We start from the raw sequence: 25,537 nt of genomic DNA on the forward strand, positions 1-25,537 counted from the left end.
TATACTAAAGGAAAAAACTTGACCCTAGCCCTTATCTCAATAAAGAAATCAAACTCGGCCAGACACCGAGGGCTGGAGACTAGTGTACACTATGAGCTCATAAAGGGCTGTTTAGTAGTCTACCCTCACTTTACCCTCATTGTTTGTCTTTTCTAAGCAGTGTTTATTTTTATAACAGGATTACAACATAACTATAATAAAGAATATTAAAAAAACAGGCAAATATACAGCAAAATGAATAAAACGGGAAAACGCCGTTTATTAAAAATACTAATCAAAAACAGTAAACGTGTGTAAGCACTGCAAATCGTACAGGTCTGAGTGACGTTTTCTAAACTGAAGAACATCATCACCCTGTGTGCATATAGTCTATTGTTTCTGTGAGATGCTAAATTGACAATGGATTTTAAATATCGCTGAGGCGAGGCAAAAAATTGATGGCAAAATCATGAAAACATCAAGTGGTCACATCTCTGGTTATTTTGATCAATGAGTCGTACGTTTGTCATGCGGTCTGATCACATAGATGTTGTGAGGTCATGTAATAACACAACCAACTGATAACAGCAAGTTTATCATTTACGCAGACCTTATAATAGTCCACGTATATTTACCCAAGATGCTTCGAATAGTGTAGAGACTTTGCTGATGTAAAATTGCTTAATTTGTGTTGCCATGGTAATGTGTCAGACTTTAATGCACTGTAGCTCTTTTATAGGTCACATCACACAGCTGGTGTTTATTTAGATTAAAGCGTAGAGGAGGGGAATCTGCTAAATTGCAAACTGATTTTTGGTGTCTCGAAGGATTCTGACATGGCGAAGCAATACATTTACGGTTAACAGTGTTTCATTTCACCTGCATGTGTCAAGAGATTAAGATCAAACTTAAAAGCACACTGTGCACTGTGATGGTGCAGTAATGCGTGAGCTCGTCTCAGGACAGCTGTGTTGGTATATTTGAGGCCTGCGATCAAGGAAGTCAAGATAGTGTCGTGTCTGAACTGTAACTGATTCACCCACAATCACACCTTAATCCAACAACTGGTCAATGTATTCATAGATAAAGAGTAAAATAAAGTGACAAAAAGCATGATTGCCTTCATGTATTTCAACAGTACAACAAGTTAAAAATGCAATATACACAAAATGCAGCTATTCATTAGCTTTGATATGAGCTCACTGAAACATTCCAACAAAATTGTCCACACAAAATATCACCAGTGTAACATTAAACAAAACTTTAGTGTCATTTTCAAGTGGCCAATAAAGAGTTCCTGATCATGTCATTCCATTATTAACATCAACATCAATATATGTACTGTATATATAATATATATATATTTCAGAAGAGACTCTCAGCTCTTCATCACCTACATTTATAACCAGTGTTAGGTTTGAGTATTGATTACTGCATTCAAAGTCCTTCTCAAGCTGGGCATTTTCCATGCTACATGTCATAATATCAACAATATCCCACAACTCCCGCACCCCCACCCCCCCAACATGATAACAGCAGACTGGACACTTCACTATGAACACAGTGACAATCTACAGATCCACATGAGCAACAGAGGTCCACTTTGAGTTGGACCTGGAGTTTAGAGTTCATAATGAGCACAGAAGAATGTGTGGATAGTGTCCTTCATTAACACAATTACAAGACTAAGTTGTAGTGATTCTTCATCTAAGTCATGACAGAACAGTGCTGTTCATGAACGCACACCGGAGAGGAAAAACCACAACCCAATTGAGAGTTTGTGGCATGATGTGAATGGGACGGTGACTCTGAAAAAGATGCTTCAGTGAAACGGATCTGTTGAAGGATAAGCAGGAGCCGTTGCTGCTTAAAAAGGAAAATTGGCAAAGTTTCATTGTTTGTTTGTTATTAGTTTAGTCAGGCTGTGACATTCACAGCCTGACTAGTCAGTCACATTCCAGTCAGTCACATTCCACATTTCATGAGAAATCAATGCACATATCCACACATGTTTTCAAAAGTTTACAAACAGCGTTTCTTTTCATGTAAAAATGCAACACAATTTAAATTAAACATAATTTTAAATCGCAATCCTCAAAAAAATTCTAAATTGTTCTAAACTACGATAATATTATATAAATGTAATGGCATAAACATTATTTTACAAAAGAGATTTGTAGGGTTTTGGTTGAGGTCCTCAGGTTGGTCGGGTGTTAACTGTGGGCTTCATTACCGCACTCGCCCTCCTCTGGGATATCCTGCAGATCTGAACACAAACAAACACACACACGTGTAATGAGCAGAGAGAACCGGACATTCAGCTATTCAAGTAAACCGTGTCTTTATGAAGTCTGACGTGCAAGCAATATGGTGGAGAACAAAGGCAAACATCTCAAAAAAACATGTCGGGGTCACAAGACAATATCTTCTTTCCTTCCTCACGTTTTAGGGATAAATGTAAGGACTTGGAAATATTCCGGAGCCTTTTAAAGAGCATCTAGACTCATCTTCACAGTGAACAGAAGGAGATACAGTACGCATCTGCGCAGACAGAGCTGGGAAAGCAAGGCACACGTGGGCCTTAATCCTCAAACTGACACAGCAATGGAGGAAAGTAGAGGCTCACCTCTGGGGCTGTCAGCCCGGGGGGATACGACCGTGTCACCGTTCTCCTGTACCCCTTTTGTTTGATCCACTGTATCCTGTGATGTCACTGAGTCCCTGGCTTCCGTTGAGTCTTTAATACGCAGCTTTTGAAGTTGTTTATCCGCTTGATTTAGCGCTCTGTCGCCCTTCTTGTGTTTGTCCTGGGTGGCCCGCAGTCGCATCACTTCCTCCTGTAGCAGGTTGTAGTTGCGCTGCAGCAGTGCCAGATCACCCTGTGTACCCAACGGACCGCCCTCCTCCGGCAAAGCATCCCGCGACGGAGTATGAGCTGACGGATCTTCCAGCATGTCCAGCTCCAGGAACGAATCCTGTCTAATCACTGCGGCCTGACACACAGAGAGAGATTCTCACACGTCAGTGGCAGCGGTTTATAAAAACAGAAAAGCGGCTGAAGGTCATGTACTCTGTGAACCTCACCTGTAGCGCATGCAGCTGAGTGCTGAGGTTTACAAGTCTCTGGTGCACCTCCTAAAATACACACAAACACTTGCATCACATATGCCCTGTTCTCATGTCGTGCACAGCTACACTCAAAAACATACCCATCCTTGTTCACAGTACTTAAAGAATGCAAGTAACTGAATTAACGTAAGTGTTTGACTGGTCAATTTAACACTGTTGAGTAGAATGCAAAACCCTACACTATTGGACCTATTGTTGAGTTGACTTCATATAAACAAGTTTATTGAACATGACTGGTTGAAGGGGATTTTCAGTTCCCAGAATGCTTTGCGTAAAACTGCATTTAGGCAGTAAATATTGGAATTTTAGTGTTATTTTAAGTGTTTTTAAGGGCACTTCACTCTCATTGGCTAGTGAGATTGGGATTGACGGCTCCCTCACTAGGAAGTCAGAGCAGCGAATTTTAGAGAGCATTTGTTTGTACTCAAATTACTCTCTCAATTTATTAGTATACTAGCAGCGAATTAACAACGATTTGCTAAAAAAAAGTTCGTTATCAGAGTGCTCCGTTTTGTTCTTGTTAAATATTTTTGTTTGTGTCTTAAAAGTTTGCATTCATTCTTATTGGCACTAAAATAACTCCATTTTACACCTCACAACCTTCACCTGTGAATTGTGTGCATTTGTTGGTACATATATACAAATAAACTGGATTTGATATAATTCACAAAACTTGTGACTTTCTGATATATAGGCTTTCTGAATATATAAATGTTTTTTCTAAATGATGTGATTAACATGAATGGGATTAACTGTAGGTGTTAGGCCCTGTATTCACAGACGCGCTTTTACGTGGCACAGCACCAGCACTGAGCACGTTTTCACAAAACACGGCGTTTCTATTGGACAAAGCCCCTCATCCATAAAACATGAGCAGAGGTCATTTCTGTGCAAATCAGATTTAAATCATTCTTCATCCAAATAAACAGGATTCTACGCCTTCACTGGTATTTGAAGTGTGATTCATTGGCCAAAAAAAACACTAACATGAAGAATAAAACATGAATTTACCAAGAACTCACTTATTGTGTCAACAGATTGATCTATTTGATTATTTTGAAAGATGTACCTCATTTAATGTCTTTTCCAGTAGCTGGTTCCCGTTTCTGTCCTGTAAAATGTATATGATGTGTTTAAAGAGATGTCAGAGAAGCAGATGAGAGCATGTGGCTGTCTTTCTTACCTTGTCTGATTGAATGTTCCTACCACGTTTTCCTTTAACTGAAATCACTCCGTCTATTGGAAGATCAGGAGGAAATAATTTGATCAAATTTGTCAAAAGGAACAGGAAGACATTTGTGACGGAGCAGTTACAGCCATAAGATGATTTTTTGATGTTCATCTTATTTGCATGTGCACTATAACCTAATATAACCTTTATGTTTTAATATTAATCACTACTAACACTGGTTTAAATTCGTCTGTCCACTCCATTTTTAATATATGTTGACAAATATGCACATTCATTTTCACTCGACCATTCGCATTGTATGAATAGACCTGTAAGATGTCCGCTGATGCATAAAGGGACCTTTAATTTGTAAACCTCTATGAGTAAAAATCTGTACTATTTTAGATCATAGAGGAGTAAATGTGATCTACATGGGCGTGTACAGTATATTGTACCTGTTGTTTTAGAGATCAGCTGCGCCTCTTTCTGTTCACCGTTCAATCTGCAGGACTGTCGACGGTCGTTGCTGGAATCCAACAGCACTTCACTCAGTCTGTCCACTGAACGTTCAAAGAAATAAACAATGACCATCGTGTCTTTCATACCATGTTCTGTTCTTTACATGAGGAGATTCTACCCGCTCACCCTCATTGATGGCATCGTTCAGCAAGCGTTCAGCCTGAGGAGCGTACGGTGTATCTGCTCTGAATATATTCCTGGAGTTTGTGGGAATGGTAATGTTTTGACGTCCCGTGACCTCTGCTAGATCTGAGAAGAGCGTCACTCGCTCCTGTAGCAGCTCCAAAACCTCACGGTCCTTCTGCTGGATGTCAGCTGGAGAGACAACAGGACAGAATCAAATCAAGAGCACGAACAGATCCAAGAGACTGCTGGGAAGTAAAATAGGACGAACCTCGAAGTCTACGGAGCAAAGCTTTGTCCTCGGTTTCAATCAGAGGAAAATCCTCCCTCGATGGGCAACTAAAAGAAAGAAGGAGATAGATGGAGCAAAGTCAGAGTCATAGGTGTCGACGGTGCAGCGATGTTTCAATGTTACGTGTGGATTGTGTTGAGAGGATGGTGCAAAAAATTGGGACTGATTCTGACTTGCTCACTGTCTGCTGAATGATTTTCATCCAGGTCTTCCGGTCATTTTTGGAGGTGGCGTGGAGCTCATACATCTCTGGAGGTGTGGAGTGACTGATGAGGAACATTCCTCGCTCCTGATTGGCTATATCTCTAACAATCAGGTTTTGTAGGCACAGCACTGCTGGTTTGTCCTGGAACGAGAGGCATAAGGGGTCAGTTTGTGGCCCACCTCCTACGAAATATCACGTGAAAATAGTTTCGAGAAAAGACTACGACCCACCAAACAGGGAAAAATGTATTTTTGGTCTTTCTCCTGCATGAACACGAGGATGTCCGTCATCAACACAACGTGCACGTCTACGGAAACAAAATGAAGGGTTACTGATAATCCACCGCGTCTATGTGAGGTATCATAACACGCCGCGGCACCGATGACTGGAACCTTTGAGTCTGGATCCCTGAGCCTTCCACAGAAGTGTTCCTTCATGAATGAGTCTGCGGCGGAGCAGCTCGCCACCACGAAACACCCCTCCACCCTTCACCTCCGTCTGAGCCCTCGGGTCCAGACGGGACTGGATCTCCTGCAGACGTTGTGCTCGCTCCAGCTCCTGAACTTGCTGATCCACCGAGCACAACAGCTCCCGGATCAGGGCCATAGAGTGAACCAAAGACTTACTCTCCTCGTCACTGCCTAAAGTCAAAGAAATCGGTTTTCAGATCAACACAGGAGCCAACCAAGAATGTAGCTAAAGATATGATGTGAACCAGTCCCCGCAGGATTTTGCAATCGCAGAATTAAACACTTAATCTAACTTGGCAACTTGCAAAAGTTTGAGATTTGGCCTAATTTGCTTTCCTGTGAGTCAGTGGTAAGAGCAGTGCATTAACAACACAAGGTTGTGTGGGTTGGATCCCAGGGGATTGTACATTCTTAGAAACGAGTGTATAGGATAATGCAATGTAAATCGCTTTGGATGAATTCAATTCAAGTTTATTTATATAGCGCTTTTCACAATGTGTATTGTTTCAAAGCAGCTTTACAGGGGCAAACGAGAAAAACAGATAAGTTAGAACACAGCACAGTGCATTGTATTTATACAACGAGTAAGATCATTCTAATAAATAATATCTAATTTCTAAATAAATAAATAAATGAATGAAAGCATCTGCCAAATGAATAAATGTAACTTTGGCCAAAGACACGCCATGCGACGTCCTCGCATCACTTATTTTGTCAAAACCTGCTCCAAAAGTCAAGCAGAGAGATGCTATAGAATGGAGATAGAAGGGTCTGTAACACATCATCCATTGCCATATATTAAAGAAAAGTGCCTCTTGTCTCCTTTCCTTCAGTCGCTGAAGGTGTTAGCATTAGTCGTTGGGCTTTTTTGGCTAAAGGTTGGCTTTGAGTCAAGTCAGCATTAAGGCCGTGACTTGACTTTCCAATTCCGTGTCTGTCTCGTGGAAGTCTGAGTTCTACACATGTACAATACAAATGAGTATGTGTGTTCTACCAGACCATCAGAGGGCAGCGCTGAGTCACGTCACTCACAGACCCATTGCAGATGAATGACTGACGAAGTGTTTTCCCCATTCCAAACAATCAGAGCAAACAGCAAGACAACAACCAAACAGTAGTGAGAGGGATATGTTTCTAAGCTTACTGTTCTTAGTTTCAGTGTGATTGTTTTGTATCATTCTTCGTTGACTACAGCAGTGTGCACACTATCCGTGTGTGTATTGACCCCTAGTGGACTAGTGCACTTTTTTTGCGCATGCACTGTTGTACGCGGACGACAGCGGATCCTTCTGATGACAGACCATACTTCCTGCTTTACCGCTGTGTGTGTGTCACGTTCTTAAACAACACGCCTCTTTATTACGGTGTCAATGAACATTCATCACAATCAACTAAACGCTGATTTCTTAAAACTATGCAAAGTTCATAAACTCATTGAATAGACATTTCCACAACCATAAACATGACAAGACATGAAACCATATGTGATTGGTTGCTTGACCTTTCAGTCAAAACGGGCATTTGGTGCCTTTTAATCATAAGTTATGCAGAAATAATGTTTTCACAGGGGGTAGCTTTAGAGAAGAACCCTATTTGCCAATTCAGAGTTTTTTTTTACTATTTCTTAACTGCAAATGTTGTAAAAATATTAAGCATTTTTGGTCGCAGAAATCACCAGGTGTGTATAACCAGTTTCCATGTGACCACAGTGAAACATTAGAAACATTTGTAAGGGATCACACAAACCAGACCTTTGGTGTTGTCCAGTATGCGCTGGATGAGGACGGGATATTTGGTGATACGCTGAGTGACCAGTAATATGCACTCTTGAACTCCATGTCGCCGAAGTAAAGAACCCCTGCTGACCCGCTTGAGAGAAGAACATCAAGTCAACAAATCAGCCAAATATTGCACTCAATACATCGTAATAAACAGGAACAGAAATGAATTCACACCACATGTTATTAAGCGCTCGGCTCTGACTCAACACAGCTCCGTCTTCCTCTGAATGCTCACCCGTATGAAGTGCTGGAACTTCTTATCTCGGGCCAACAGCTCCTTATAGAGCTTGACAGATTTAAGGTGGCGACTGCAGAATTCCACATAGCACTTTCTCATCTCCTCAGCGTTCTGACCTGAAAACTAATGGACACCAACAATCAAAGCTAATGTGTACTATGATCAATAATTTCAGGATGACATCTTCATTTTTGGAGGAACTTTCACTGCAATGTGACGGAGCTCACCTGCTCCACCAGAATATCTCCCAGCTGTTGGATGGTGAAGTTGCGGGCGCTGCCAGGTGCCAGGCTGTGACTCCTCCGTGCCAGCAGCAGACTCAAGAAGCGCGAGTGGAAGGACAGCAGCTGGTCTAAGCAGGGGAAAATGGCATGGACTACACCCATCTCCAACATCAGCTCCTCCAGCATCCCTCTGCGAAACACCCCCTCCATGATCCGCAGCGTCCGCACGTGGTTAAACTCTGTCTGGATCAGCTCTGAGAGAGACGCATGACGTCGATTTTCAATCAGCATCGCCCAAAACACAGTGCTCTCAAAAAGAAGAACCCATTTAGACTGCAACGTCCTGACCATTCTACAGATCTGATATTTTGATCCAAACTAGGGCTGTCAAACCGTTCATCACATCCAGAATAAACGTTTGTCTTTGCATAATGTACTGTATGTCTGTACTGTGCATATTCATTTTGTACATGTATACATATCAAATATAAAAGGAATAAATATATGTATTATTTCAATTATTGGTAAATAGAAATAAATGTAATTATGTAAATATTTCCTAAATCTGTTTGTGTATGAGTTTATAAATACAAAACAATTATGCACAGTACACAGACATATATTGTGTCAACCAACACTTTTAATAAACACAAATGTTTATTGTTGTGTCTGCTTACTGATGATGTTTACAAACTAGGATGGACTATGTTGATCTTGATGAGTGTGAATAGATTTACCCAGTAAGTTTGGGTAGATTTTGTCTCATTTGGGATACTATATAGGCACATTACTATTTTCACCCGAAAAAGGGTTTTAACCCCTTCATTTCTATCTTTTGCTGTAGTGTCTCAGTATAATTTTTTTGTAGAATTAGAACTTATTTGTAATAACGCAGTGAGATTTTTTTTTTGCACAAGGAGTCTGACAGCAGCCGGTCATCATTGAGTCTGTCTATTGTTACATGAAGAAAGAGAGAAAACGGAGACGGACTACATCCAAAAGAACTGTGTCCATGTTGCCTTCTGGGTTTACTCTGTCTCACGTGCACACTGTCTCACCATATATAACATCTTGTCTCTTAATGACATCTTTGCGATGAGACTGCAGATAAGGGGAGTCCACAGCTAGGCTCCAGGAGTCTGCCTCAAAGTCTTTCCCATCATTCTTCAACTCCTCAAGCATTGGCGTGTAATACATCTCTCCTGTGGAAGTGAGAGCACATCCTTTTTAGCAAACCACATACAACCCTATTTCCAAAATAGCCCAGTGTGAAGTGCAAGAAAACAGAACACTGTGACTCTCAATAACACACATATTATCTTCCCAACAGAACGAAGAAAGAAATGTTTAAACTGAGAGAATGTACTAACGAAGTGAGTTTAAAGATGTCGCAGGAAAACAAAGTTGGAAAAAATGACTGAAAAACCCAGCTTAAGACACATTTTGCAATTTATAAGGCTCACTGGCAACAGTGACTGTATAAATATGCCTGTATAAAGAGAAAATCTTAGGTAAGAGGTTAAATAGTAAAGTTAGCATACTGATGTTTAAGTAACAAATAGTTATTGCTCACTTATTGAATAGTCATTATTAACTACTAAATGCTTTGAGCATGTGACATTCGTTCGGATGCTGGTATGAAAAAGGGCAGGAGTGATACCCCCTATTTTAAACATTTCTGTACTGAGAAGTCACTGTGATGTTTTGATCTTCTATTGATCTCACACACTCACGTGACACGAATTTGCAAGTCCGCGTTCCCCAAACTTGAACTTTGCTACTCAGTAACATATCTTCGGACAGGTTTGAGTTTCTGGTCTGATGCATTTACATGAATGGAAGTCAATGGAACCAAAAGTCAAGTGTGACCACAGATTTCCATAGACTTAAAGAGGGTATATGCAATATGCAATGGAATTATACCTTTTCTCCTTAAAAGTTGCAATTTGACATGCTTTTTATGTTGTTTTGCAAACAAAACATTGCTTTATAAGATTTGCAAATCATTACATTCGGTCTGCATTTACATTTAACAGTCTCCAAATAGTTTTGAAAATAGGGTTGTACGTTCTCTCTCATTACTCGGCTCATTTGAATGCTTGATTCTGATTGGCCAGTCGTGACATTCCAAGGGATGTTATTGAAACGGTTTAAAACTAATAACTAATAACTAATTAACAAAACTAATAACACCCTGTAACACTGCCCCTCTAAAATCATTTTGAGACAGGCAGTTTAATAACACACAAAAATGTATTATAAATCTGTCTTTTAATAACAGATAAGAGATTATATTTACAAATGATTAAACCAATTTGCCTGTTCGTGACGTTTGAATGTCGTTTTTTACCTTTAAACCAAAACTAAACGGCTTTTCCTCTGTAAAAATGAGCTAATCAAATATTTCAAATCACATTTTATGTCCAGTTTTTTTCTCATGTGGCAATTAGCCGTGTAATAAGTGTGATAATGTACAAGCAGCCGGCTGTTATGGTGAAATGAACCACTTCAGTGTGACACAAGACCCTCTGCTTCACATCCTGATCACACTGTCGGGGATTATTCTGCCATAACAACCGGCTGTCTGTACATTATCACTTACATGTCTTTGTTCTGGTTGTAAATGTCTTCACCTTCATCGTGGAGGGACTCCATTGACATGGCTCTGTTCCTAAAGTTCAAGGAGTCTGTGGAGTGAGAGAGAATCCGCCGGAGTCCGAGAGGAGAGTCATCGTTCAGAATTCTGTTCCGAACACAAACATCAAGTGTCAAGATCACACAGTGTTTGGTGTGGTTCAATGTTGTTATAAGGTACTGAACTTCACGTACACTGGCTGTGCTGACATAAAAAAAACTGAGACACACATGTGCATCTACATCTAAAAGAGCAATAGATTTTTTAGAAATAGATATATTCAGGATTACATTAAAATGCTAAACAGGTGTGTTGGAGTTAAGGATCTAAACTCTCCGGTACACTGGCCATCCATGAAGGAAGTTATATTTCTACAGCGTCATGTTGCCAGGACGTACACATCTACATGGTAGTCAGCAGAAATCTAACGTAAAACTCGAACAATAGCACCGACTCAGACAGTCATACCCAGCTATGTTATTGGTGGAAACGCTCTTGTTGAGGGACAGGCTGGAACGGCCTTTACGGGAACCCAGTAGAGACTGTCTCAGTGTCTCTGACGGATAGATCGCAGAACTAGGCCTCTCCTTCAATATCGTGTCTGGCAAAAGAAAAACAACAGGAATGAACGACTGTATTAATACTTCGTGTTTTACAGATTCTGTTCATTCTCAAACTATCAAAGCTCCAGGTCTCAAGCAGTGAACTATGAACACACCCACAGCTGTGTTTCCTGCTGGCAAACCTGTAACATTCAGGTAAAAAGTGGGACTCTAATCTGGTATAATTACAGAAACAAACAGAAGTACAGTAAACCACACTGAAGGGAACTGAGACAAGCACTCACTTTTGCTGCGGAGCGCAACGTTCTGTAAAGATGTTGTGTTCCTGACCAGCGCCAGCCTCTGTTGCTACAATGCAAATATAAGATTGTTCACATTAGAGTCATGTCTGAAATATTCACATACATTTCCTAGATTCTAGATTTGAGGTGGGCGGGAAGGCCAAAAATCTTTTTTATGGAATGAGTCATTTTATTTCTAGGTCACAATCTCCCATTATCGTTCTATATCTTATACCTCGTTTTTCTTAGATTGATTTCCTTTATTTATTACAGTTCATTTAAATGCTCACCATAGTTAAAACAGGCAAGTAATTAAAATGCACTGAAGATATCAGATTAAGTTCTGATAATGAGATTTATTGTTTATTTATATTTATCATCTGGCTATATCATATGTATACAGAAGGAGGATAGACGACATGTATAATATACATGCCTGGTGTTCATGGGGTCTGTACTGTAGGTCAGATGAGCACTTTTGGTTTGATGTTTCTTTAGGTTTGTTTATTCTCACGCTTGGGCTGCAACAACTAATCGATAAAATCAAAAATTATTAATAATGAAAATATTGGTCAAGGAATTTCATTATCGATTAGCAGTGATGCCGGTAACGCGTTAGTCTAATTTGACCGCATTTTTCAGTAACGAGTAATCTAACGCGTTACTTTTTCCAAACCATTAACCAGATTGAAGTTTTTTATCCAAGTCACTGTGCGTTACTATTTTTGTAATTTTCCTTAGTAAAAATGTATATTTTTTGCTTTCTTCTTCCGTCTCAGGGAGTGAAGTCACGTAGCATTATGCGACAAGTCACGTTTTCAGCACGAGGACAATTCACGTGTAATAGCCCAAACCACACAGCGACGCAAACGTAATCAACAATGGAGGGATGAGAGAGATGCGCGTTTGTAGCTGGAAATACAGTCACGAGTTTGTATCCGCTAGATGACAATATTAAGGTTCGTTGTACTCTCTGTGCTGGCGACAAAGTGCTATCTAGCTATAAAAACAACAACGTCAAATTTGAAGAAACAATTGGAGTCGAAGCACAGCACAGCCCAATTTACAGAGCAAGTCCGGCCAGGTGTTGCGAAGCAGAGATTGGACACGTTCAGAACAAGGGGCGGAAATATTATAATAAGAAGGACTTCTTACGTCAGTAAGAGCGCGATTTCTGAAGCGCTCGTTTTCTCACAGGCTTGCAAAGATAGGCTCATATAAAAAAGTGAATGATTTGTCTTTGAGTTGTCAATGAGTTGACAGATGCACAAGAGACCAGATTTTAGCATTTAAACATGGAAAAAGTCTGTTTTTCATGAAATGTCCCCTTTAAAGCTGCACAGTTTTATGGTTTAAAGGGGAGAGGTGTTTTAAATTACAAAATTAAATTTTAAATGAATTTAAAATTTATAAATGAAACGCCCTATTTGTGGCGTTTGCACTTTGCAAAGTTCACAATAGGCCAAACACCCTGCTTTGGGGGTTTATTTATATCAAAGGTGGAATGTAATGAAGAACACTTTTTGTACCATACTTATGTTTTATTTTTTATGGATTCTTTTTACTGTGCTTCACTATATTTGAATAACAAATACCTCACTTTTCATGCCACAAAAAAAGATTTCTTTGGGTTAGTTTTAAACTTTATTAAAACTATTAACAGCTTCACAAAGCAATCTGACTTCTGAAATACGTGAGAATGAGCTTTTTTATATTCTCACGAAGATCACTTCAAGAGCACTGCGAGTGAGAGATGTGCCGGACTGGAATGGATCACTAAACTACAGACTGAAAGAAGGTCAAAAAAATTATTTGATAAGTTCATTTGTTACGGGTGGATTCATTCACGTGTCTTTTCAGAATAACACCCAACTTGCAGAGCGCCGAGTCAACCACGCCCACTTATTTACGTTCCGTAATATTCCGTTACTCCGCCCAGCCCATAATTGTAAAGATTCAGAAGATTCTAGGAGTGACCAGCCTGCTATCTGGCGAATAGCGTTTTGGTGATTTTTGAAGCTTGACAGATATGGTCTTGATGAAGTGATACAAATTTTTTGCAAATCTCAAACACCACAGTGCAAAACCAGAATCTACAACTGTTACTAACCACAACATAAATGCAAAGCAACAACAGAGCTACCAGTAAAATATATGGAGAACATCTGCTAAACATCTTAGAAAGAGCAGCTTTACATCCATTCTAAATCATAACCACCAAAAAGTTCTTCTAGAGATCTATATGACATCTGACAGCAGACATCTCTGAGACGTATTGCAGATGAGCAAATCTTGCAGATGTAAATGCAGACATCAAATAGACGTCTGCCAGATGTTTGTGTGCTATCAGGAAAGCCTCTCATAGAAGCAGTTATTAGTTTATGAATGCAATGCACATATAACCCATAAATTACTGGTTAAATGACATCTACAGTATCAGTCTGCATGTTTAAAAACAACTTTTTTTATGACCCTCTTACCTTCTGCTTCATTTTTGCGCAGTTGGCCAGTGAGTCACGGCAGCGGTTATGGATGGTCACATTGCAAGCTGGAAAACAATAGACCACAAACAAAAATGATCTCTCAAATAATACATCTTAAATAGTAACAAAATGATACCAAAAGAACACTACAAATGAACACCGAATGACAAACGAATGACATCATAAAGCCACAAGTCTTTGTACAGAAGAGGTCGGCTCTAACATGTGAACAAGCTTGTGTGTCTGAACAGCTGGTTGAAAGAAGAGAAGACTGTGTGATTGTTTGACAGGAGGCATGCAGCTGCATCTTTAACTGAGAATGTACACTCGGTCTCTTCACACGCATGTCAGTTCTATAATAGTCATACTTACTGTTGCGTTCATTTGAGCTGATGTGACTAAAGTAAGAGAATGTTTTTAACAAACTATTTTCAGGTGAGCTAGTTGTGACTTTGCAGCAGACATTAACAGTTGCTCGTGTGTACTTTGGTGTCATATGGATATCTTGGTCAATGTCAAACACTCCCTGGAGACTCAATGTATAGAACATCTGTTGTATGTTAAAGGTTCAGACCAGGGGTGGACAACCTTTTAACCTTGAGGGGCACATCAAGTTTTCATTTGCACACTCCAACCCATCACTACAATTGTTCACACCTGCATCTAAATCAACGCGTCACTGCTGCTGTTATGCAGTATTCAGGGAGAGAGACTCTTTCTCGAGCCCTCGGGATCTTCAGGATCTTATACTCTCAAGGTCACGGGTCATTCAGCTGTGGTAAACACAGTGGGTCTGTTACAGAAAACACTTCTTCATGACTCATGTTCTAGGACAGTGGGCGGGAACCTATGGCCTCCAAGCCACGTGTAGCTCTCTTCAAAAAAACATTCATGTTTTTGACAAGCCTTCACTAAAGCACAAAACAAGACCGCTGTATGAAGCCTCTGAATGTGCTCCAAATACAAAACTAACATGTTGAGTCTGACACGCCTCATCTCTTAGTGTCTGTGATGATCTATTTAGAAGCAAATAAGAGTTTGTCGGGTGTGAAGGCAGTTAATGTGTGATTTTGAAGAGGATTGTTGTGTGCGTGACTCACTGGGGCAGCTGAGGGCTTCTTTGGCAGTGATGCTCTTGTTGCAGGCGGAGCAGAGTGTTGTCGCAGAAACGCTGAGAGAAGTGAAGAGATGACCATTACTGTAACGCGCCTCACGCTCTTTCGTCTCTTTCTCTCGCGCCTTCATCCGCTCCTTCTCCTTGTTCTGCAAATACACAAGGAATAAAAACAATTGCTTTCAGTTTCGTTCAATACTTCTTTAGATTCACCAGCAGGTTTCATGTTTTAATGGGAAATGCATACGGGGTGATGACGTACTTCCACTGAACTCTCAGTCGCTTCCAGGTCATGTGTTTGCTTTGAAAACCTTCAGATTTCAACAAACCGACAGCACTACAGCTGAGCATTTCAAAGTGGCTCTGTGATCTCCAGTAAGTGCAAAAGTTTACTTCACTTTTTTTCTTATTTGTGGAAGAAGCTTGAAACGGATAACATGATACTAATGCCTAATTTATGATTGTATTCATTATGGACCTCATACATTTCTTATTTTTATATCATTCTTTATTGTTTAGCCCATTTCACTATAAGACGGCCTGGCATGTAAGAACGACACCTGACATGGATTATACTTTCCCAATATTCTCCTTACATATATGGAGACTTGGCATGTTAAGCATTCACTTATGGAAACATATTTTAAGATTCATCAAATAAACACAGTAAAAAACATATAATTGCCAAGGAACACAGATGCGGTGGAACAGTGATCACAGGTGTGTGTTTCTGGAGTTATTTCAACAGCTTTTATGGACACATTCATGTGCATCTACACTGAAACTGCATTGTCTACGGTGAAATGAAAACTTATGCAGCAAAATATCTTTGGACGACTTGGGTTTCCAGTCCGACGCATTCACATGGCTATGAATGGAAGTCAATCGATCGAAAAGTTTTGTCTAGTTTGCTCTGTGCCTAGTAGTCAGCATTCAATAGTCAAAACAGGAACCGGAAGAGCTTGTGACTGAGACTGAGTTTGTCTACCAGTTCACACAAATCTGGCTTACAACAGACATATTTGTGATATATCATACGTAGTGATACTGTATATTCAACAAACGGAAACGGCAAAAAAAAAAGATGAAACGGGATAGCCAATATTGCGAAAAACATCAGAAAGACCAAGGACCTAATTTGAGTGATGTAAGCGCATGGTCTAAAGCGCATGGCGCAGGTGCACTCAGGGCGTGTCCGAATCCAATTTTGCTAGTTTAACACCGGGAAAATGGTCGGTGCACCCAGGCACAGATTCTCCTGATTCTCTTTATGAACCGAGGGTGTGTTTTGATAAAACGTGAAGTAAACCAATTAGAGTCTCAACTCCCATTCCCTTTAAGAGCCAGTTGTGGTCGCACCATGGTGGATTCGTTATTTACACGGCGGAGTAAAGAAACACATCTGCTTGTGCACGAGGTTAAAGAGGTGACATCGTAGTCCATTTTTTATATTTGGCATGTTTGTGTGCTGCTGCACGTCCAGCTGTGCACCCGCATATATCCGCATATTACTAACCCACTCTTTACGCGCCTTAGACTTTAGAGCAGGTTTAAATTGGTCTATGGTGCAGTCTATTTTCAGTTCCTCAAAATAGCAACGCGCAAACAATGCGCATGGACACACCTCTTTTTTTAGACCAGCAGGCCCATGGGAGCAAAAATGAACACAAATGCATTTTCTATTTAAACGGCGCTGAAATTAGCAAAAACACTTGCGCCGCGCCTTTTGCTGGGCGTGCGATAGGGCCCCAAGTCAGACGACGCTGAAAACCTGCCTGACGGCTGACCGGCTCCAAGAAACATGTAGAATACAGAAATGATCACTAAACAGGTGGTGGATGTTTTCAGTATGCAGAACTAAAAAGCTTCTTGGCATCAAGTCAGCATGGAACTACGAACAGGAGGATCCTTCAGGAGGCATATTTGGATTTATAGCATAAGGAAAGCTGACATTTGAATAAATCTGATATGACCGGAGACCAGGGCTCTGGACTCATTTTTTCGAACTTAACAACTTACGATGTGGTGGCATCTTTTTTTATAATAATCATAATGACCTTGTATAATGACCTCAGTTGATGAATCGTTCTGTTAATTTGTCACTCTGTCTTCAAAAATAGTCAACTATAGACCACTTAAAAATATTTTTTTTAAGTCTTCTCCACTTTATGTCGTATTTGTTTTTATCAAGAGGATGTTACAACAGTGTGCGTAGTCGTAGCCTCAGACATCACGCTCACGGACCCTTGGCTGAACATCTGATGCATGAGGCAATCTTTCTTGGAAACACTTCAGCAAGCTCAAAGTCGTCATCTGATTGGTTGAAATTTAGAAGATTTCCAGGGGACGTGCATATCACATTCTCTAACGGCCCGCCTGAAAACAACACAAGTCGTCTGATGGAACACGTTTGTGAATGTTCACCGGTCTACTACTGTGGGGACGTTTCCACGTCTCTAAACTCAAAACGAAACTTGATTAGATGAATTAGATGCACCTGTCAGTCATATGGCCACTTGGGCGGGCTTTGACCAAAGAAAGCTGCCAAAGTTTGCGAGACTACAGGGTGCCTATCGTTCATTCACTTCTTAATGAATAGGGCGAAATGTGTTGTCGAACACTCCAAGTTTAATAAACAGGTTCGTGCCTCTTCATTTCTTTTTATTAGTCCACAACTCTGATCAGATGTTTACTGTTCTTTTTTTTTATATCTGTATGATTGGTGTTCAATCTATGAGGGCTGGAATGATTCCTGGAGTAATTTGAATAGAAAAAAATCATAGAGGCAAATTTTTTGCCTCAAAGTTTGTTTAAATCCATTTATTTGGGCAGAGAGAGAGCGTGAGATACAGCCTAAAGCATGTGTCTCACAACAAATGTGTGAAGACTGCCAACACCGTTAGAAGCATGTCGATAGTTTACAGACAATTAAAGTTCTGATAATGTCACAAAACGCTGGGTTTAATTGTTATGAGGAACAATGCACGTCAGTTTCAAACATTCATCTCCGGTACAGGAAGCACACAAACACAACTTCCTCTTGAGAGGTCAAATAAGGGCATCTGAGGTAAAAAAGGGAAAAGGGTGCATTGCAAAATAAGACAGCAGAAACTACAGAGTGCAAGACATTTCCTTCTCACTGCAAATATAGCACCGGTCATAACATTGTTTCAATTCCCCATCAAACTCTCCTCAAGAGTGAGTCATTAGCTAGAACGCTGAGCAAATATCTCACGGCACACATTGAGTGTACTGTACTACATTAAACAAGGGTGTGTTCAACTGCACACTTCAGTCCTCTGGGTATATCACATGCTTTCACTCAAAGGTTTGCTGATTTGAAACAGATGCTGATGGTTTTAAAACTTGTCATCTGCTAATATTGATTTGATTCTGATATAAACCCCACAACACTTTCCAACACCCAGTAAAATTACAGACATGAAGGAACCTTTACATTTACCAAAACGATGAAAAAATGAATCCAGAGAATGTTCATAATTGACAAAACCATGTGTTAGAAACAAAACACAAACGTTTGAACTGAAAGAACCCAGCATAGGTACATTTATAACTTAAAATCTGTATAAAATGATTTTAAACCCACACAGACCAAGAGAGCTGACATGACAAACTACAAACTAGCTGTATATCATCATAGCTGATGATTTTTATTTAAAGCTAAGGACCAGCCTAACAAACAGGGCAGGAACACATTGGCCCAGTGAGAATTCCAGGTTTACATTTCTGAAATGTGAAAATAAACAACGAAATTGTAAGGTCTTTGTGTTCTAAGCATTTTTGTTATTACTTCCTGTAGTGTTTTATGTTATTGATTCAGTATTCCCTGTGGAAAAAAACACCATAATCTGGTTAGGTAGGTTTGAGGCATGATAGCTGGTTTGTGCTGGTTTAAACTGGTCATGTACTGGTCCTGAGCTGGTTATAGATTTTTTTAACAGGGTTGCGATCAAGAGATATTTGACTTAGGGGTCGAATTAAAGTCTAAATGTTGGTATCATGACAACACTACCTTGAGTCTCACACTAATGCAGCGCTTCATTATTTCAGTAAAAGAAAACATGAACGCATTTGGCAGAAGCTTTTATGCAAAGTGACTTATGCCTCGCTTCCACTGAGCGGAATCTTTTTGTACCTCACGATTCGATTCATATCGATTCTTGGGGTCACAATTCGTTTAAAAATCAATTCACGCGTATTCGATTTTTAATTAAGATTTTCCTTTAAAATTCAATGTGATATATATGTTTAGATTTTATTTCATTTTGCTAGAATGATGGCGTTCTATGTGCGTCATTAGGTTCATCTTCGCTTTACAAACCTTGCATATTGCATAAGTTTTGTCAAGCTCCTTCTTACCATAGAGTTGATCAAATCTGAAGTATTTCCAAAAACCTGCCCTCTCTAAAAATGGGACAGGGAGTACAGTTTTCACACACAGCCTGCACTGGTGGCGGACTGACGTTTCTTCTCGTCTTTCCACATGAAATAAAAACTAGAAGAAATTCCAAATTTGCAGGTAACACATGCGGTAGTACTTGTAAAAAAATTATTTCACCCCCGCCATCACTGTTGCTGAGCAACTGTCGGGTGTCGCACCGCTCTCGCAAATAAAATCAGATTTTGGTTTTGATAACATCAACAATTGGTATAGTAACTACAAAATCGATTTTTTGAAATCTGTGAATCGATAACAATCGCTAGAGGAATGAATCATGATTCAAATGTGAATCGATTTTTCACCCACCCCTACTATTTTGGTACCATTCACAGTGGAAATGGAAAAATTTGCGTTTCGTAGTGAACCGTACTGAACCGTACCACTCAGTGGAAACGAGGCATTACAGAGTATTCAGGCTCTACATTTCATCAGTTTGTGTGCACCCTGAGAATCGAACACGAAAAACCTTTTGTGTTACCACACAATGCTCTAACAACGGAGACACAGGAAAACCGGTTTTGTTTATTTAACCGGTAATATGAGATTGTTTTGACTTCCCAAATGGAGTATCAAGTGTTTTCTTATTGACATGAAAGGACATTATTACAGTTAAGTGATTTGGATTTGCTGGCTGGCCATGCGTATAAAAACATTGAGTCTAATATGAGATCATAGACAAAACCTCTTGACAGACCGTTTCACTGTAATTGAGTTCAACAGATGACGGAGGACAAGCTGAACAGCACACTTGACTGTATCATTTCACAGGTGTCAGGCGAGGACGTGGAACATTTTTACAGTAGAATTTTTAATTTAATACGTGTTATTAATATATCGCTACTGTCCTTCTGAAAGCCTGGATCTCAATTCTTTTACATTTCTTGGCCATAAATCATTACATGAGTCACCCTTTATATTTGTTAGTGAGTTTGCAAATATCTTCTCAATAAAAAGTATTAGAAGGTGCTTGTCAATCTTGACAACACAGTATGTAATCAGTGAAAAAGGGTTTCTTTTTTCCATTTCCTGAAAAGGCTCCGGCCTCTGGCGAACGGCGGCAAACCCCCCCGCTCCCGCTTGGACGACAGCCACCCCACCTCGACCCAGGGGCGCGGCAGCAAAGGTCGCCGTTCCACCGAAGCTTTGACGGTGGCCGCACTGTGCACTTCCGTTTCCCCAGAGCCACCGCTTCGGGCAGCCACTGGCGGACGCCCTTCGTCCGCGCTGCCCGAACTCTCCGGCACCGCGAGGCCACTAGGCGGCGAGGACTCTCCGACAGCATGTCTCTCCTTCCTCCCGGGTTTCGGCACCACTGTAACACATCTCAATAAAATGGAAGGAAGGAGTCGGGAACCGGAAGACATTCTAAACATTTAAGAAATTAATATAACAGACGGCGGCCCCTCACGGACGACCGCCGGTGAACAAAACATAATATAAATACAAACATAACATAAGTTCGGGCCCGGTCCTCTCTCTTCGACGGTCCGGTCACTCGTTCCTTTTATATGCTCCCATCTCCTACGTGATTCGAGATCATTTGGACATACAAGGTTTCAGAAGGACAGCGACAATATGCTACTTGATATGAGTAGGGATGAGTCACAAATTTGAATATTCGATTAGTTTCTTTAATTATAGTATTTCGAATAGTGTGTGCGATCTTAATAACATTTTCCGTGTTTTCACGCGTAACGTGCTCATGTAACCAAAGGGTGGCGCTGCCAATAACGACGGACCTTAAACCTAAAGGCTGTCAATCAAGAGACATTAGAGGAAAACATTTTCTCACTTCAGTTTTTAACGAAGTTATGCACACTGTAGTCCTGTGTGGCATAACAGATATGATAAATTGAGACGATGTCAAAAATGAGTTCTGTGTGGCTGTCCGTTAATAAAAATGAATTAATGGGAAAACTCTGCGATGCATAGCTGGCTTATCATGGATGCACAATCATACGATGCACAATCATATGAGGGCGAAGCACCCAGCAGGTCCATCCACAGAAGAGCGGAGCAAATAATGGCTTTAATTACTAAGATGATGGCTAAGGATATGCTTCCGATCGGCTTTGTCGAAGAAGAGGGCTTCAAAAATCTTATGGAGTTTTGTACATCCCGAGTTTACTGTTCATCTAGAAAAACCATCACTGCCAGACTGGAGAAACTTTTTCATGACAATAGAAATGGAAGCATTTTGAGCTATTAATTCATGAAATCATTCCAGACAACTCATTCCGTTAATATGTTTTAACGCGTTTTAAGTCTGGTCTAAAATCTTTATGGCTTTATTATATTTGCCTTGATCGATCGCACTGCTGTTTTTTAGTTGGTATAAATGTGCATGATTATATTTTATAAGGAAATGTTCTAGCATTATGAGCGGTTGATGCTGATCGACGTACTGTAAGCGCTGTCATTCAGTTGTTAATATATTAATGTTTCAGCGCGTTATCTGATAAATTAGCTTTCCCTCAGTTTCACAATGACCACGATTTCATGAACAACAATAATCTGATATGAACAGGATTCAGTCAATCCTCTGATTAAGAATGGAGCATGTAAACAGAGCTTTTTGATGATCTTAATCCCTCTAAACTCATAATGGCAGTAAACACAAATGTGATTAAGACGGGTGGAGTACTTCTATTTAAGTAGCATTATGGAAGTGTGATGCATGAACACACCTGAATCGCACTATTACTGGTGTATTGGAACATTGGCGGCACTCAGATCACACACACACAGGGCAGTGGACCGATGTTTGCTTTTACACAAACAACAATTCAAGCTAGAAAGCAAATTTTTGGTCCGAACGGGAAACAAGAAAGATGCCAACAATTCTAGAAAATAAATGAAACACCAAAAACTGTTGTGTAACCATGGCGAAGACGAAGTGTTTGTTGATACATGAAATTATTGAGGGAACATGGAACGGCGTCGCTTAAAGACGTATGTAGTGTCACATGTAACACTGGAACATGAAAGGTTTATTCTTAAAGCAACTCACGTAAACACATTAATCCTTATATCAGTTTACTCAGAATAAGGCAAATCACTTGATTACTGACGTCCATGTAAACGTGATCAATGTCACCTGATTTGGCCAAAGCATGTTCAGCTGTCTCTGTTATAGCTGAACAAAGACTTTGATTGTATGTGTGTTGACACAGCTGCACACACATCAGCGGTAAAAGCACGTAAATGATGCATTGAAAGAGACACAGTTTCGAGCAGAGTTTAACTTCGTCCTCCTCCAACACACCTGTCTGTCATTCAAGTGATCCTGAAGACGTTGATTCAGCTGTGTGTAGGGATGGGTATCGTTAAGGTTTTAACGGTACTACTACTTTTTTCGGTACCACTTATTGGTCCAGTACTTTAACAGTACTCTTATCGGTACTTTTTGTTGCGTTTTTTTTATGAAAGACGAAACTAAAGCTGGAGTTTTTTTTCACTATTTAAAACATTCGTATTCTTTACATTCGTTGACCTAACATATCTTAATGCAGGTGAAAGATGACTGATACCCGCCTATTATTCATAGAGAATTTAGATAAAATGCATGTGGTCCTAAATTTGTTTATGTTTTTTGTTGTTTTTGTTTAATAATAATAATAAAGAAATGGTTTTCCAATTATGTGTTGTGGCTGGAGATCTTCTCTTTTGTGATGATGTGTGTAGTGCAGCACATATTTCCTTCATTTGTGTGTTTGTGCATTTAATACTTATGATAAATAGGGACATAATATGTATGAACACACAAACACACACACATGCTGCTCAGTGTGAAGGGGTTTGGGATTTCTCTTTTGTTTGGACCAGATGCTGGAGTGGCTTGGTTCACTGTAACTGCAGCTTTACATTCACATAAATTACAATGTAGTTAACTCTGTTTGGGCTTGAAAGTTATATAGGTTTGGAACCTCTTGCAATTTACACAAACACAAGTATGTATTTCATCGCTACAAATTATTTTTTTAGGTAAGCTCTGCTTTATAATTTCTTAAGCATAATTTATTATTATTCATCCATTTTAAATTCAGTACTGTGAAAGCGGTTTTTATGTTTAAGATTTATTTAGGCTACTGCAGAAAAAAACACTCTAAAGATTTATATGTAGGCTATTTTTTATGTGATGTGTGTTTATACAATTATTACATAATAATTTAAAGAAACCTTATGCAATGTTTAAATTTTGTCTGTGTTATTTAGAAAGACTGCTGGGCTAGCATACGCACCTGAGGACGTGGATGACGAACTATTAGCTAGCAGGCAGTCGAAAACTTTGCATCTCTCTGTCTGCACATAATGCACTTTAGAGAGATGTTTAGCCAGATTACTTGTGTTACCACTCTTACAAGCAAAAGTCTTGTTGCACTTATTGCAACGAGCATTATCTGTGTCTACTCGCTTGAAATATAGCCAGACTTTAGAACGTTTGTTTCTCTCCGCCATCGTCACTATTATATGCGCGAGCTTTCGTGTTGTGTTCGCGCGAGCTTTCGTGTTGTGTGCGCGCGAGCTTTCGTGTTGTGTGCGCGCGAGCTCCGTGTAGTGTGGAACAGACGTACATTTTGCGTGCGGTGCGAGATTGCGAATAACGAAAATGCAGGTAAATGTCTTAAATATTATCTCAAATTAGAAATGGCTGGTCAGTTAAAATGCTATGTAACGTTTATTTAGCAATAATAAATAGGAAATGTTTTTCTTAATTTCACAAGTACCGATAGCAGGACCGTTAACGTCAGAGCTTATCGATACTTCGGTCTTTCACAATTTAGCCCCGAGACCAATAAAGTACCGAGTTTCGGTACCCATCCCTAGCTGTGTGTGACCTAAACTCTGACGGACACTCCATCTCCAGCAGCAGGGCCTCTGGTTGAGACTTGACATCATTGTGCTGAATTTCTGTGTGCTTGATTCTTTTCAGCTTCTCAAAGTGATGTAATTCAGTAGTCATTCAATGTCTGGCTGGCCCCCAACACACAACAATCCCACAAGTCTCCAGTTACACAGTGTCATTGTGAAGGGTCCGTGTTGGGATTACAACTAAGAATGACTTTTATATTTAGCAATTCTGTATAAAGGTATTTCTACAGGGTCTAGTTGAGCCACAACCCAACAGCCAGAGCGGAGGAGCAACAACTCCGCGTGTGAAGTGTGGGAACATGATCTCTGTAAATGTGTGAGATTGGATACTATATAAGCTGAAGTCAATAAATAAGAGTCTAGCATGAGTAGTAGTCCCTTTTGAGTGCTTAAACAGCCCTCACTTGAGACCATTTACATGCCCAGATGTAATAAAGTCTTCTCTCACCCGGGCAACCACCTCTTTACTTGTTGCCCTCCGGTAGACGGTATCGGTCTCTCAAGACCCTCAAACTGTTTTCACCCATGTTCAATAATTCAACTAAACTCCATGTATTATAGAGGACAACATCTCTCAATCATGCTTCCCTCATAATAAACTTTAAGGTTTCTGAAATATTATAACACTGAGGACCAAATAAGTTACGAGAATGAACTATACATAACGTTTACACTTGTTTATCTGTTCTCTTGTGCAAAACACAACACAATAACACCGGATAAAAAAACAATTTATAATAAATAAAAAAAAAAGGGTTTGTATCCAAAGACTTCTGTATCTGCATACAATTATTGTGCTTTCACACCGCATCATTTCAATCCTGCAAATAAACTGCACATTTTTGTCTAATCCAAATATAACAATGACTGAGTAATTAGCTTTTTTATATGTATAAAACACTCGTACTCTAGCAAACAAGACTGTGAACAACCTGGGTGATATTCTCTATTAGTGGTCGACTGTTTACCGAACCGGCCGATTATCGGCGTCGATAT

General features: G+C 39.9%; 1 protein-coding gene across 1 annotated transcript in view; it reads right to left on the reverse strand.

Moving 5' to 3' along the window:
* Nucleotides 1–1,035: 1,035 nt before the first annotated feature.
* Nucleotides 1,036–25,537, reverse strand: part of arhgef2 (rho/rac guanine nucleotide exchange factor (GEF) 2) — a 38,383-nt gene continuing 13,881 nt past the window's right edge. Inside the window, exons 2-21 of the mRNA XM_056762768.1 lie at nt 15,194–15,356; nt 14,091–14,158; nt 11,614–11,677; nt 11,235–11,367; nt 10,765–10,874; nt 9,190–9,333; nt 8,135–8,385; nt 7,905–8,030; nt 7,640–7,757; nt 5,811–6,059; nt 5,649–5,725; nt 5,387–5,559; nt 5,193–5,260; nt 4,925–5,113; nt 4,735–4,839; nt 4,292–4,344; nt 4,178–4,219; nt 3,064–3,114; nt 2,606–2,972; nt 1,036–2,245 (exon numbers count right to left, since the gene is read on the reverse strand). Of these exons, the coding sequence (XP_056618746.1) occupies nt 2,193–2,245; nt 2,606–2,972; nt 3,064–3,114; nt 4,178–4,219; nt 4,292–4,344; nt 4,735–4,839; nt 4,925–5,113; nt 5,193–5,260; nt 5,387–5,559; nt 5,649–5,725; nt 5,811–6,059; nt 7,640–7,757; nt 7,905–8,030; nt 8,135–8,385; nt 9,190–9,333; nt 10,765–10,874; nt 11,235–11,367; nt 11,614–11,677; nt 14,091–14,158; nt 15,194–15,356 (2,604 nt within the window). The 3' untranslated portion in view covers nt 1,036–2,192. The remainder of the gene's footprint in view (nt 2,246–2,605; nt 2,973–3,063; nt 3,115–4,177; nt 4,220–4,291; nt 4,345–4,734; nt 4,840–4,924; nt 5,114–5,192; nt 5,261–5,386; nt 5,560–5,648; nt 5,726–5,810; nt 6,060–7,639; nt 7,758–7,904; nt 8,031–8,134; nt 8,386–9,189; nt 9,334–10,764; nt 10,875–11,234; nt 11,368–11,613; nt 11,678–14,090; nt 14,159–15,193; nt 15,357–25,537) is intronic.

This window comes from Triplophysa dalaica, chromosome 12 (genome assembly GCF_015846415.1).
Source record: "Triplophysa dalaica isolate WHDGS20190420 chromosome 12, ASM1584641v1, whole genome shotgun sequence".
NCBI classification, from domain to species: domain Eukaryota; kingdom Metazoa; phylum Chordata; class Actinopteri; order Cypriniformes; family Nemacheilidae; genus Triplophysa; species Triplophysa dalaica.